Source organism: Scomber japonicus, chromosome 10, assembly GCF_027409825.1.
Source record: "Scomber japonicus isolate fScoJap1 chromosome 10, fScoJap1.pri, whole genome shotgun sequence".
Classification (NCBI taxonomy): Eukaryota; Metazoa; Chordata; class Actinopteri; order Scombriformes; family Scombridae; genus Scomber; species Scomber japonicus.
Window position 1 is genome coordinate 3,201,471 of NC_070587.1, and position 15,027 is coordinate 3,216,497.

Below are 15,027 nucleotides of genomic sequence, written 5' to 3' on the forward strand. Positions count from 1 at the left end.
ATATTATTTCTGGACTTTGAAGTTCAAACGTTTCAACATTTGAGGTTGCAGGTGTTGCCTTACACTACATTCATTTTATTTCTGGTCTGCAGTTTGTAAGTATATCTGTATAAAATCTCTTGGGTTCCTAGTTAATGTTTGGTGTAATATCATCTCAATATATTTCGCATCACCTTCACTCACCTTTTAAACTGTTTTTACCTGCTAGAGAACCATATGGCCACTCACTTTTATGCATGATGTTTTTCTCAGCCATGTGTGCAACCATGAGTAAAATCCTCATATAATGGAGTCGATTCTTTTTCCCCAGGTCTGTTGGACTTTCCAGGACCATGTAGGCAACAAACAGGTAGATTACTCTCTGTGGTCGACCACATTTCATTGCAGTCTGGCAGGGAGATACGTTAAAGATCCCCTCTGACATTTTTTGTCTGATATTTTTTTCCACTAAAAACAATTACCTTGTTAAAATCATAAAAATGACATCTACTTCACTGTAAAATCCATTCTCAGTGTTTGTGCACTGGAGGCTTCAAGTTTCCACATCACACTTATGTAAGTTGCATACTTGACAACATCTGGCTCCTAAAGTTGTTGTGATGTCACAAATCATGCTCATAGGTACACACCATAACTCTGATTTTTGGTAAGCACAGAGGGAGTTCTTTCAGCTCATGAATGTGAAAACAGCCATCTAGTGTCAAACTCTGCACATAGATCATTCTGCACAGTGAAGCTCAAAGTTCCAACTAAAGAAACAAGAAGAAAAACATATTTTGGATTGGAGGCGGACACAATATCAATCGCACATTATTAATGTTCCTTTGCTGCTTTTCCTTTTAGGTTTCATCTTTCAACTGATCTACAGTATATATGGTCAAAATAATGTGGACACCTTAATCTTTTTGGGCATTATTGGCTATAACAAGGAACCTGGCTGCAGGTTTTTGCCCCTATGCACTCACAACACTGAGGTCAGGTCCCAAACTGTTTGGTTGGAGTTAGGACTCTGTGCATACAGGTGCAGTTCCACAATTATGATTCAAGAAAAACATGTCTTTTTTATATTGAAACAGCAAAGTTAGAAGCACAATATTGTCCAAAATAGAATTCTATTCAATAAGAAAACATGAAAAATGTCACTAGACTAAAAGTACCCATTAGTGAACACCTGCAGGTGTCTACTTCTGGCCATATACAGTTTTTTTCATTATTTTTGTTTCTCTCACACATCTACACCCACACACTTTGTCTCTCTCTCTCTCTCTCTCTCTCTCTCTCTCTCTCTCTCTCTCTCTCTCTCTCTCTCTCTCTCTCTCTCTCTCTCTCTCTCTCTCTCTCTCTCTCTCTCTCTCACACACACACACACACACACACACATTTTATTGACAGCTGTGTAATAACCTCCTGTGAGCCATCCTTTGCAGGCAGCAGTTGGAGGCTTCCTCCCAAACAGTAGGGCAGCCATGATAACCAGCCTGTTCAGGACGGGTGTTTCCCCCCCCTGCTGGGTGCTGACACAGATAAACAACTCATGGATGGAGTCCTGGTGGAGCACATATCCTTGCTGCACGGAAACCAAGAACAGGGGAAATAAAATTGTTTCCTGCAGGCCACATGCAGCAGTCCCATGCAGAGGACACTGAGAGGGGGAGTCATCATGTTAGAGTCGCTGTCAGTTGTCCTGGTAAAATTAGAAAAGGTATTCACCGAGCACAGTGGGTGTAACTTTCTGTTACACCCAAACAAACATCATTCCAAACATTAAAATCTTTATCTCTCAATTCTGGAAACATGGCCTCAGGATTCGCAGCATCCACAGTACCTCTACTAAAAAATTGAATGTCAGATTCAAGCATGCAGAAACATGTAATAACAAGTAATTGAGTTTTTGGAAAAGCCTGCTGACATACTAAGAGGTTCAAAATATTGTCTATTCTTACAAAGAGGCTTTATTGGGTGTTCTGTAGACATTTAAAGAGAAATTCATAATAATAAAAATGCACAATATTTGATTTTAGGTCTGTATTTTCTCATTGTACGGGAAGCAGAGAGTTCAAACAGTTTTCAGTCAGGTTTGATAATATGTTAGGTAGTGAACTGGCCTTTTATTAGGATATTTATTGGGAGATCCTGAATCCTGTGAACCATTTGTTGATAATCTGCCAGATATATTGTGATTAGAGTGGAGGGCTGCCATTACATCAGTTGAACATCTGTGTCCAGACCAGTCCAGACCCACAGACCCGTCTGTTGATGTGAAGATCACTAAACGTTTGCACCTGGAGTGCTTTTAAAAACAGTCACTTGAATGCTCTAGAGATGGTATATTCTTTGGCTTGAAATACTGCCATCTAGTGACTTCTTGTAAGGCTACTTATCTTCTCACTGTGACTCTCACTGTTTTGCAAGTCAGTCATTAGGCATGTAAGTGGTGAGTAGGCTGTGGCTCAGGAGGTAGACTGGGTAGTCCACTAATTGGAGGATCAGTGGTTTGATTCCTGACTGTTCCAGTCCACGTGTCGAAGTTTCCCTGGGCAAGATACTGAGCCCAAATTTTCTCCTGAAGGCTGTGCCATCGGTGTGCAATTAGCTCCTCCTGATGAGCAGGCACCTTGCACAGCAGCCTGCCATCAGTGTGTGAATGTGTGTGTGACTGTGGCTTGTAGTGAAAAAGTGCTTTAAGTGGTGGGACATCTAGAAATGTAGGCCATTTTCCATTCAAGCATTATTCAAACCCACATAACTCTTAAGTCTAGTGAAGATCTTATATCATGTAATTACCATGTTGATTTTTGTGTGATTTTATGTAACTGTACTTGAGCACATTTGGGGTTTTTCCTCTTTCAGAGGTTTTGTATATATTTTTGTGTAGTGAGTCACCACCCAATTTGACTGTCATCAGTCTATTAAAAAGGCGTTTTCAACACACATCAGTCCCAAAGAGATGTGCTAGTAGGGACCTATTTATTTCACTGATCCATTTGGAGCCCTGCTAAGATTGGATCACTGAAATATATAGATGCAGCTCTTTATTGTTGTTGCTGTTTTCGAGGGTCATTGTCTAAGCAGAAAATAAACACACAAGCTCCTATTAAATTGCACAGCAGACAAAACACATTTATGTTCAGATTCAACATATTGACCAGTCTAGCAGCAATATCACAGAACAAAAGGCTGACTTATGTCTATTCTTCTTACTTATTAATTTTTTTATTTTTTTTATTTGTATTCCTCTTTTATTAGCAGTACTATTCCATATGAATTTCCCTTCTTTCCTACAGTAATGTCTTGCCCCACACTTCTGTCCAGCTGGTGGCAGTAATGAGCTTTTAAGTTGTTTTACCAACTCCTAACAAACACTGTAGAAGAAGAATAAAAGAGTGAGGTGTTTCCTGTGTCATGTCAGCCTGCTGCTCAAACCGCATGGCTAAAAACTCACATTACCACATTTAAATATATATATATATGTTCCAGTGTGGCGGGTTCAGTGATTAAGTGTGACTGACAGAAGACATCAAAAGGTTGGTTTAGTTCTTTAATCTCTATTGTGTTAGTGTGATGTTACCAAGAGGAAGAGATGCAAACACTGTCCAGGTGTTGTTACGGGTTGTTGTTAGATTGTTATATTCCTTCATTTCCTTAAAAATGATTAATTGAACAGCAGGTTGATAGATAACCTTAGATCTTCACTTCTCACACATATTAACTTACACTTTAAGTTTAAATACAGAGTAGCAGCAATAGAGTTTGGCATATTGTGGTATAGGGTTAGAAAAGTATAAGATTTTTAGGTAAATATAAAGGTCCACGTTGTCTTAAAAAGGGAGTAGAGTCATTAATTGGGGGCCAAACAGTGTGCAACCCCCCCCCCCCCAATGTTTGGCTCTTACGATTTAAAATAGTCATAATTGAAATAATGCTCATATTCATAAAGTGGGAGAGTGCCCGTTATCTAGAAAGTTAATATCATAAAGTGAATTGTTGCGAGGGCATGAAGGGCCTCTATAAATGTCAGCTTGAAGTGCGAACAGTGGGGTGATGTGCTGGGGATTAAAGACATTACAGTCTCTCTATTAGTTACTTTACTTCCACTTCAGCTCAACAGGGAAACACAAAGAGGGGATTTGATGCTAAAAAGTAAAAGTAAAAGTAAATGTGGCAAATATCCACTTGATGTGACTGACTCAGACTGCTGAGCCTCATAAGAATAAAAACCATAGCTTAGATTTAGATAGATCAGATTTTTTACTTCTCAGGATGGAGTTGTCCTATCTTATATTACTTCAAACTGTCCTTTAAACAGATGGCTGAAGTTGAACAAGAGAAAAGTCGTGGCCTGAAGTTTGCCGAGCAGCAGCTCCTGCGTCACGGCTGGGAACAGGGTGAGATACTTGATCGATATGGATGTTCAGCTTTGTTCAAACTATGCCGTGTGACAGACTCCTGCAGGTTTCTGATTCACTCCACTGTGTCCTCAGGTAAAGGACTGGGGCGAGCTGAGAACGGCATATCAGAAGCTATCAAAGTCAAAGTGAAATGTGACAAAGGAGGGGTGAGTATAAGATGAGACACAGATTAGTTGATTTCCTGCAGAATTGACTTTAATATTAGTTAACCGACAGTGTTTCTTGTGTAGAAAGTTGTTCATAGACTCATACTGTGTGTTGCTCTTCTCTACCAGGTTGGCCATAAGGAAGGAGATCAGTTCACCTTCCACTGGTGGGATCATGTTTTTAATAAGGCCTCCTCCAGTCTGCAGGTGGAGTCTGATCAGGTAGGTCCTACTTCACTTCACGTCTGAGCACTCATTCAAAAACCTCTTTCACACACATATAGGTCCTGGTCAATGACTGGGATAACCTTTCAGGTGCTGTTACTGATGTCAGAATAGATGGGGAGAGGGACAGTCAAGCAGATTGTGGTAATACACTTATGGATGCCAACCGCTTTAAAACTCAACAGAAGAAGAGGAAGCTGATGATTATTATTTCCGGGAAAATTTCAGATGAGAAACAGTTTACTTGAAAAAAAAATGAGGTATCAAATCACCGGTGAAAAAAATTGTCAAAAGTCACAGATTCAAATGACATTCGTTATTGGTGGAGTTTTGTGATTGGCTCTGCTTGAAATCGCCTTTTGTCTGACAGAGATTACCCTCTCATCCTCGTCCGTTACTGTTAATGCTTTCATTCAGCAGCTGTATTTTCCCTGAAATATTACCAGGTCTTAAGGTGGGAAATTTTCGGAACAGATTTTCCTAAATATAGATCCCTGCTCCCATCACACATGACCCCTGCAGGAAATGTTCCCGAAACATTTTAAGGATATACTGCATATACTGACAGGGACTAAAGACACATCACATGCACTCATTACAACATGATCAGGACATTTTATTTAAATCCAAACCATTACACCCCCCCCCCCCCCCCGTGCCCTCCGATCCTCAGAGGGAAATCTCCTTGCCCTACCCCCTCGGACCAAGCACCGAACTTGGGGGGACAGAGCTTTCTCCGCTGCCGCCCCCACCCTCTGGAATTCACTCCCCAAACCCATCAGACACTGTACAGACCCCCATACCTTCAAATCACTCTTAAAACACACCTTTTTAAACTGTTCTTTTATCCTCTTTCCATTTTATGTCTTTCTAACCTTCTACCTGGTTTACTCCACTTTGTTCTATATTTTTTGTGTCCTCTGTAAAGCATCTTTGAGCACTTGTAAAAGCGCGTTATAAATAAAATGTATTATTATTATTAAATCATTACATATTTATATTATTATGTGAGTCTTGTACATTTGGAGGTTGTTTTTTTTTTGCAGTCACAGGTGAACTTACCTCAGAATGAGAAAATAATCACTAGTTATATTCGGCTCATTTATTAGTCAAACATTTGCAAAGGTTACTGCGTGACTCAGGACTGGAGAAGCTTCACCTCCTCCATGTGTGAACGTAGCTGTAGTTAGTTACTCTGTTGTGTCATCATGAGAATATTTTTAGGAGCAGCTTGATATGTCAAAGCAACAACCTTGAAGTGTAAATGAAAGCTAAAAAAACTTTTCTGTCACTTTTAATAAAAAACTGCTTTTTAAATACTACAGATCACTCACTTATCACACCGATTAGTATAGAGGTAAAATGTTTTCTGGTTTTCTGTGTGATCCAGAACGGTATTATGCTGAAGAAGACGGTGGAGGAAGAAGAAGCAGATGGGATGATCTCCAATAAAAGACCACGGAAGGCCGCGCTGGCTAGAGACAAACTTTATGGATGCTTTGTCAAGGTAATGTGTTTATTCCTTTCTTATTTCTAGTGAAAATATTAAATGAGTTATTTTATCCATTAAAAGTCCACATAGAAGACATTAATACCAACTTGACACTGTATTTAAGATGTATTTACTATCAGTTTATCCATATAGCTTAAATAGTGTGTGAGCTCTTGTCTTTCTTGCGTGTGTGTTGCCTGCATCCCACTGTGGAAAGAAAAGTTAACATTTTTATTAGTTTTGATTGATTCACATCACACAGCTTCCAGCGAAGCAGAGTTAATCATCTTGAAACGCTTGCAGCTTGTTGACTCTGCAGAGTTTTAAATAACCTTCATCCTGTAAAGTTAGAGACTCAAACTAATCTTATTCCACCATTTCTTACTGGCTGAGAATATTTAGTGGTGGGTGAATGTGAATGAGGTGACAGCGGTTATAAACCACATTATACAATTACAAGTGAATGCACCACTCTAGTAAACTTTGATTATTGCAGAGTTAAAGTAGAAACACATAGGGCTGCTCGATTATGGAAAAAATCATAATCACGATTATTAAAACTTTTTTTTTTTTTTAAACTTTATAAGCATGCTGCATTTCTGGTCCATTCAGCTTAATTAATTTTCTCTCCCAGCAGCAGCCTTTTATCTGCCGCTTAACGCAACACACAGCAGAGATATTAGTGCTGATCAGGTTACCATGACGATAGTTCACACATCACATCCTGGTTTTTAATAATCAGTCGGTAAACTCAGCATCGTCAGACGCGAGCTGGAAACTCTGCACTTTTATTTACTGTTAAAACATTTCACCGTGTGTTTCAGCTTCTGTCAAACTAATGGAGCTGTGGCGGCTTCCTGTCAAAGCTTTTCAAAATAAAACCTTTGTTATTGAGTGCTATCTCATTATTATTAAAAATCGGTTCCCCCTTGATTTTATTCGTTTTGAGATCGTTTGGCCCCTAAATCGTAAACACGATCAAATTTTGATTAATTGAGCAGCCTTAGAAACACATGAACATGCTGGTTAATTTGTTTCAGATCCTGCTCTCAGCACAACAATCCTGTAAATCTTCTCATCAATTCAATCTTATTTCCGTGCTCGTCTTTCAGTCGGCCACACTGCTGTCTGGTCAGGAGCAGCCGGAGCCCAAGTCCTCCAGCTCTGACGACAGCAGCAGCTCAGATGAAGAGGAAGACCAGAAACTGGATCTCTCCAGCACCACCAAGTAAGAGCTTCATCTGATGCAGCTGTTATTCATCATTATGTTTGTTGAAAGCTTCCAAATATTTTAATCATAGTCAACATGACAATAACAACTTCTTGATTTCATGCCACCCTCCCTCTTGTATTCTGTACAGCTGATGTTCTGTTGTTTCTTCTAATCAGACTTCTTTTAATTACTTTGTTATTCACCCTCTTTGATTTATTAACTAAAGCACTTCCTTCCTTAATACTCAACAGCCTCTCTGATGCCGATCTAATGAAGGCTTGTGGAGGAAGAACGGCTCACAAGTAAGTTGATCCATAAAATTCAACAAAGTATGAGTGCTCATTCCCATATTAAAGTTGGAGGCTGTTTAAAAAACAAACCTATTTTTAGTTCAATTAAAAATATATATTTTTGTCACATTTCAAAGGAAATAAAGTGAAATAAAAGAGGACATAATGTAATCTTAACCCTAACCCCAACCCTGCTACTGTTGTGTTTTGTAGAGGAGCGAGGCACGGCTTGACCATGAGCGCTAAGTTAGCCAGGCTGGAGCAGCAGGAGGCTGAGTTCATGGCTAAGTACGGCAAGAAGAGCCAAGCAGCAAGTGCTTCACCAGTGTGTGTTACACCATCACCCCAGTCAGTGGAGGGGCAGGAGGATACGGCTGAAAAGAGTAAAAAGATAAAGAAGAAGAAATCTGCTGTGAGCATTGATGAGTTAAATGGGGATGCAGTGTGTGAAAGCCCTGAAACAGATGTTAAGCCCAAAAAGAAGAAGAAGAAAAGGAAAGCCAGTGAGGACACGGAGGAAACAACTGACTCGGTTCCTGCTGAGGATGAAGTGATCTGTGTAGAAAACAGTGAAGAGAAAACAAAGAGAAAACATAAAAAGAAGAAAAACAATGCAGAGCAGAGCGAAGAAGAGAGAGCACCTTCACCAAGTAGCGCCGCTGAGCTTCACACCAATGCTGAGGTGAAGAAGAAGAAGAAGAAGAAAAAGAAATCCTCAGAGCATCACGGTGAGGAAAAGGAGAGCGATGACACAGAATCCAGCCCATCGGAGCCGGTGCAGGACTGCGTTTCAAAAAGTAAAAAGCAAAAATCCACAGTTGCTTTAGAGGAAACAGAAGTTATGGAGGAAGAACTTCCAGTAAAGCAGAAAAGGAAAAAGTGTAAAAAGGACAAAGAGTTAATGAGTGACGATATCAACGAGGAGTCACTTCCTCCAAAGAAAAAGAAGAAGAAAAAGTCCCATGAGTAGATTTTGATAAGAAACGTGCTTTGAACATTGATAAGTAGATTTATCTTTGCTGATGGTGGAAGTTGAATCAGCTGTGGTACAAATGTGCCAGACATGGACTGTGTGGAGACTCTGCTCTGTAAATGAGTTTAGATGTTTTCTATTGATTGTAAAATACTTTAAAGTCAGTAATTAAGACCAGTAACCCAATAATGACATCCAGCAGTTGTGCCTCTTCTGCCTTTTAAACATTTTCATATTGTATGGAACAAATAACCTGACTTTTTGTTTTCTATCACTATGTACTGTGAGCTGTTATTGATGGCCTTTTTCACATTTCTAGGTGATTGAAAAATCAGTTTTATTCCAGTGCTGGTGGTGCAGATGTTTTAAGATTGCTACAGCTGTGTACAGAGTGTTCATCCAATCACCTGCCAATTAAGGTGCCATTTAACATTTAACACCAGGTTGCCTGTATTGACCACTTCATGTAAAAGTGTATTGATGCATTTTAAGAGACAATTTGATATGAAATGTGTATAATTCAGTGGACTTCCTGCATCATGAGCTCTTGTTATTGATGACAACTGTGCTGTGTTTCACTGCAAGGATGTAAGAGATACTTGATATGGGAGGAAAAAAACTATGTGAGCTTTATATGCAAATTAAATGACGTGACACATCAAACAGCATCTGTGTGATGATTTCAAATTTACAGATTGATTTAGTTTTTATTCTTTCATTTTCCAAGTTGTATACGAAGAAGTAATGCAGCATACAGGTAAAAGAACTCAGTATAATACATAATAATATTTCTACCCACCAAAAACCATCCTTCCTTTGCTTCCAATTAAAAAGGAAACATGACTCATATACACAAATAATCTGTTCTATGAAGTATTGAAAGTACCCATACATCCTAAAATCTCCTGACATAAATTACAGATTCATTCAAGATTTAATTGAAAAAAGAAACCTCTTTAAACATCTACAACGATTTAACCTTCATGTCGTCCTCCCGGGTCAAATTGACCCTGTCTGTTTTTACTGTTCCTTCCTTCCTTTCTTTCTTCCTTCCTTCTTCTGTCCTTCCTTCCTCCTTTCCTTCCTTCTTCTGTCCTCCTTTCCTTCTTTCCTCCCTCCCTCCCTCCTACTTTCCTTCTTTCCTTTCCTCCCTCTTTTCCGTCCTTCCTTTCCTTTCCTCCCTTCCTCCCTTCCTTCCTTCCTTCCTTCTTCCTTCCTTCCTTCGTTCGTTCCTCCCTCCTTTCCGTCCTTCCTTGACTCAAGGACAACAGGAGGGTTAAGTCTGTTGAGCAAGAAGCTGCTACTTATAGCTCTGTGCTTTAGCAGGTTTCTTAGCTCAAATCACTCTTATGTCCAGTAAATACCAAATACTTCTCTGTGCTTTGGCTCCACATTAGATTACCCCTTTCTTTGCTCTCCTCTGTCTCTCTCTTTCACAAATAATAACTTTTCAATACCTGAAAATCAGCCTTCTCATAGAGAGTATGTATAAGTTACTGAAATTGGAGAAATAATGATGTTGAGGAGGAAGGACAGAAAGCTGACAGTCTGACTCAACAGCTTAGGTGATGTATTAAATGTTGCTGCATAATGGAAACACAGACTGGTCATACCTCCAGCCTTATGTTAAGGTGGTGGCACTGTGTGTGTCTGACGTTAAACACTCCACATACGCTAGGAAGTTTGTTGCAGAACACTTCTTGGCACATTCTGCCGTGATGCAACACCACCGGTGTGCAAAAACAGAAGTGTTAATATGCAGTGAGTCAATCATAAGAACAAAGCTCTGTTGCATCAGCTGTGCTCCGGATGTTGCACCTGTTTTAAAAGGTTTAGAATTTGGATTTACTGGTTGTTCCTCAAACCTGCCCAAAAATAAACAGTGGTGTTGCATTTGAAGTTGTGGCTCCAAAACTGACTCTCTCTTCCTTTAGGTTTACATCTGCAGCCAAGTTTTTATAAAGCATCTGAAAACTCACATGTTTAAATTGGCCTTTCTCTCACATTAAAATGTTTTAGTGCTTGTTTGATCCTGGATATTCTCAGTTTTGTTATCATTTCGTGAGATTATACATTTAACACTTTTAGTCAAGTTAGATAAATATCCGTAAAAACTTCCGACACTGTAGCTGATACAATTATAATAGTAGTATATTAGATTAAAATAGTATTTAGACAAATTGATGAACACTTCCTACCATTTCAGGATTCAAAATGAGAAAATACAGAAAGAAAATCACAAAATCAGAAATACAGTTTTTAAAACTCACTTTTCCAATCAGTAAAAGCTTATAGTAAGAATATGTTCAGAAAACAAGGGCAGTGATGACTACTCTGACTTTATCAGGGCTTTGGTCTCACAGATGAATATGTTCTCCATTGCACAGGGTGCTGAGTCCCAGCTGGCTGTAACATTTTTCCCAGGTATCATCAGTATACATCGACCAGGTCTATTAAGTTTCTTCATCAACCAGTACCTTGAAACATAGAACATAGATATGAGTACCTTTATAACATTTAACATTTTGCTTTACATGCAGCAAAACAGAAAAAATTAAGTTGGAAATGAAAATAAGACTGGATATGATAAATATAAAACTATACAAAAACCAAATGGCACGATAATCATGAAGATTCTCTTTTGTCCGAGTTAGTAAGATGTCTAGACGTTCCTTAAAAATTAATTGATACATCTTGAGGGTTTTATCCTGATAAAAGAAATTTGACACACAATTACATGATCTGACATGAACTATTTGAGACTAATTCTTGATTCTTGAATTCCTGATTTTAGAAACAGCTGGTGGCAAAAATCACAAAACTTGGTAAATTATGTAAGAAAACTGAATATACAAAGAAAAAAGTCATAAAAAGAAGAAAAAACTAATCTCAGTGTCATCACATTGTGGTGAGGAGGCTTAGGTGAATTAAAATACTAATAAGGAAAAAGGCTTTCTTACTGTAGAGTGACACTACGTCCGTCAACCCAGAGCCATTTCTGTTCATCAGTTACCTGTAACCCGATCCAGTATCCATGATAAATGGAGTAAGGCTGGGTGTGATTACTGATGAATTCCTGTAAATGATAACGTAACAGAACAAGATACAAGGCTGTAATATGAATGTTTTCTGTTGATTTGGTACTCAGCTCTTTAACTCCCATGCAATCTCTGAATGTCAATCAATCAATCAATCAATCAATCTTTATTTGTATAGCGCCAAATCACAACAAAGTTATCTCAAGGCACTTTACACATAGAGCAGGTTCTAAACCGAACTCTTCAGGTTTTAACTTTAAAGAGACCCAACATTCCCACATGAGCAACAGTGGAGAGAAAAAACTCCCTTTTAACAGGAAGAACCCTCAGAACCAGACTCAGAGTGGGCGGCCATCTGCCTCGACCGGTTGGGGTTGAGAGGAGAGAAAGGAAGGATAGAGGAGAGAGAGAGGAGAGAAGAGAGAGGAAGGATAGAGGAGAGAAGCACAATGAAAATCAACAATGAAGCTAGACGGTCTGGAATCTGTCATCCATACGTCTACAGGCCCAGATTACCTGTGAGACGAATGTCAGGTAAGTTACTGTGTTTCTCAAAGCTCACCTGTTCTTGCAGGCTGTCAATAACAACCAGATCTGCATCTCTGCTTTGGCAGTATCTTCTGCTATTTTGCCATGACTTCCAATTAGCGTGTGGATCATGGAACAGGTAGCAATTTTCCTTGAACTGAATCCAGTCTTTTAGACACGGCTGACACTCTGCATTCATGAAAGATTATAAAGTTCAATCAAAATAGAATCAAAGTTCATTTAAATGTGTAGAGAAATCACAAAAGACACAATGTTGCATATAAAAAAGTGCATTTAAATACCAATAAAGCATGGACAAATACGTTTTAGACATTAATGTAAATGCTTTAAATAATAATTTGCACTTCATTTAATGTTGTGATTTGGTAGAAAAGCCATTTGACAGTTTTTGTCCTTGTTACGTCTAACTCTTGTTTATGGCATATTTTTACTGTAGTATTCTGTTTCTTATTTGTAATCCCTGAGTTTGTTTTATTTAATACTATATTTACAGTTTTAATATGATTTCAGATGGCTGGCTTCTGTCCGCACCCCTTATTGCATAGCTATACACCTCCAGAGCATTTAGGTTACTCATGGAGGAATCACTATACTGTTAGTCAACCATGTGTACCTCTCAAATCATAATAATCTTGTGAGTTAAGAGCCAGACTTATTGAACGGTCAATAAAGAGAGAAACACTCACTTTTATCAGGGCAGTGTTCATTTACTGGAAAGGTGTTAAAATCCAGGATGACTCCCAATGTCCAGTTGAGGTTGTCTCTGTCTCTTCTCAGTTCCTCGGTCTTGTTTTCTAAGACTCCCAATGTCCAGTTGAGGTTGTCTCTGTCTCTTGTCAGTTCCTCTGTCTTGTTCTCTAAGATGCTCATCTGCATGCTCATCTGCTGATTTTCTGCTGATTTTCTGCTGAGGTTTGCTCTCTGTTCGTTCATTACCATGCTGACTATAGTGAGAGTCAAAAAAGACACAACGATCAATCAGTAGGTGCATTTGGTTTTTTATCAAAGAAGATAGAACACAGTTTAGACAGTTTTTTAGACTGATTTCCAAACTTAACCTTGCTTTTAATGTTATTGATATGTGTTAACCTGACATAGGGAACATTTTAAAAACACTCCAACATCTACATATACATAATCTATACTGTAGATATCTATAGATACTCAGCAGTCACATAGAATTGCATCCACACGTTTGCAAGTATGTGAAATAAGCAAATGTAGATTTTGTGATAAGATTAGACTGATGCAACAACAGAGCTTTTGATAAAATATTTCCATTGCTGATTTACCATATTTTTTATGTGATAGAATAAAGCTGTTGCATAGTTGTCACTGTGATTGATTTCCTGTCCTCTGTGACTTAATTTTAACTGCGCCTTGAAACAAAAGCTAAACTAACCACTTCCTGGAAATCAATATAAAACTTCTGAAAATGGTCAAAAAATAAAGTAGGTATCCTAAAGTGACACAATTATATAACTTTATTATGTTGAACAGGTCTATATATTTTAAATGGAGTTTTAACCGGAATATAAATCAATATTGTAACACACAGAGGGAATAAAATTAAATATAATAATAAATAGGTATCAATAAATAAACATAAATTAGTTATATTCATATGGATGGATCAAACCAATAAAATAAAAATAAAACCTGTGGGGGAAAAAACAAAAAAAACTAAAGAGGCAGAGTTCAGAGAAAACAGAACTCACATGAACGGTATCGCTTCCTATTTGTGTTCATTGGTAGGAAACATTACAGACTGACTTGGCTGGTGTAAATCTGTTTAAATGCTGCTATAATTATTCAAACTTATTATTGAAACTCACAGTAGACGATGACACCGATGGCCCCCACCAGAAGGACACAAAGGATCCCCAAACACACCGCAGACACACAAAGGAGTCGAGAGCGTGCAGCTGCTTCACCATCTGCTTCTAAATGAGAAAACATGTATTCTAATCACAACTGCTTTCATAACTCATAACTCATGGTCATTTTGTCAAACATTGGTAATACAATGTAAAAATGAGCTGATAATACAACAGTGTGCCTACTGTGACTATTACAGTATGTCCAGTATACAGTATATTCTGACATAGGATACATTTATATAATTATTGTAGTTTTCAGGTGCTTTTGCTTTAGGTGCAAAATTCAAAATACCAGAACCACCAGTATCCAAGTTAGATGTTGTCAAAAGGATGAAAACATGATCTTAAAAAAAGGCTGATTTATCTTTATTTGGTTTATTTGTAATGTACTCTGTGTGTTTGTCCTCATAATGGTAATTTCTCATCATCATGGTAAATGGACTGTACTTATATAGCACCTTTCTAGTCTTTACGACCACTCAAAGTGCTTTACATCATAACTCATTCACCCATTCACAAACTGATGGCAGGGGCTACCAACCTGCTCATCAGGGGAATTTAACCATTCATTCTCATTCGCACACCGTTGGCGCAGCAACAGGAGCAATTTGGGGTTAAGTGTCTTGCCCAAGGACACATCGACATGTGGACTGGAGGAGCTGGGAATCAAACCACCAATCTTCTAATTGGAGAACAACCACTCTACCTCCTGAGCCACAGCCGCCCCAGTTAGCCGCCCCAGTTATCATGAAGTGTGAATATGTAAATTCTCCATGAATAAAAATATATACCATATGATATGGTTTATATGT

The 15,027-nt window shown here is 38.5% G+C and overlaps 2 protein-coding genes across 2 annotated transcripts; one reads left to right on the forward strand and one right to left on the reverse strand.

Annotated features, from left to right (window-relative positions):
• The first annotated feature begins 3,387 nt into the window (after positions 1–3,387).
• Positions 3,388–9,007, forward strand: gpatch4 (G patch domain containing 4). The gene is made up of 8 exons (XM_053327240.1): positions 3,388–3,524; positions 4,307–4,385; positions 4,482–4,555; positions 4,685–4,777; positions 6,171–6,287; positions 7,385–7,500; positions 7,737–7,787; positions 7,989–9,007. Exons 2-8 carry the CDS (start codon positions 4,307–4,309, stop codon positions 8,743–8,745), a joined length of 1,287 nt encoding a protein of 428 aa, XP_053183215.1. The 5' UTR covers positions 3,388–3,524; the 3' UTR covers positions 8,746–9,007.
• Positions 9,008–11,077: 2,070 nt separating this feature from the next.
• On the reverse strand, positions 11,078–13,274 carry LOC128366173 (natural killer cells antigen CD94-like). The gene is made up of 4 exons (XM_053326854.1): positions 13,022–13,274; positions 12,349–12,503; positions 11,709–11,824; positions 11,078–11,225 (listed from the first exon to the last, which is right to left on the reverse strand). The coding sequence occupies exons 1-4, from the start codon at positions 13,272–13,274 to the stop codon at positions 11,078–11,080; spliced, it is 672 nt and encodes a 223-aa protein (XP_053182829.1).
• Between the last annotated feature and the right edge of the window lie 1,753 nt (positions 13,275–15,027).

What these genes read in the sequence shown, in the direction of transcription:
- gpatch4 (XM_053327240.1), top strand. Translation starts at nt 4,307, where the DNA reads ATGGCTGAAGTTGAACAAGAGAAAAGTCGTGGCCTGAAGTTTGCCGAG. An exon ending in GATCTCTCCAGCACCACCAA is followed by an intron (nt 7,501 to 7,736) that starts GTAAGAGCTTCA and finishes AATACTCAACAG; the next exon opens with CCTCTCTGATGCCGATCTAA. An exon ending in GGAGGAAGAACGGCTCACAA is followed by an intron (nt 7,788 to 7,988) that starts GTAAGTTGATCC and finishes TGTGTTTTGTAG; the next exon opens with AGGAGCGAGGCACGGCTTGA.
- LOC128366173 (XM_053326854.1), bottom strand. Translation starts at nt 13,274, where the DNA reads ATGGTAATGAACGAACAGAGAGCAAACCTCAGCAGAAAATCAGCAGAA. An exon ending in TGAACACTGCCCTGATAAAA is followed by an intron (nt 12,504 to 13,021) that starts GTGAGTGTTTCT and finishes TCATGAATGCAG; the next exon opens with AGTGTCAGCCGTGTCTAAAA. An exon ending in GGACGTAGTGTCACTCTACA is followed by an intron (nt 11,226 to 11,708) that starts GTAAGAAAGCCT and finishes CTATGTTTCAAG; the next exon opens with GTACTGGTTGATGAAGAAAC.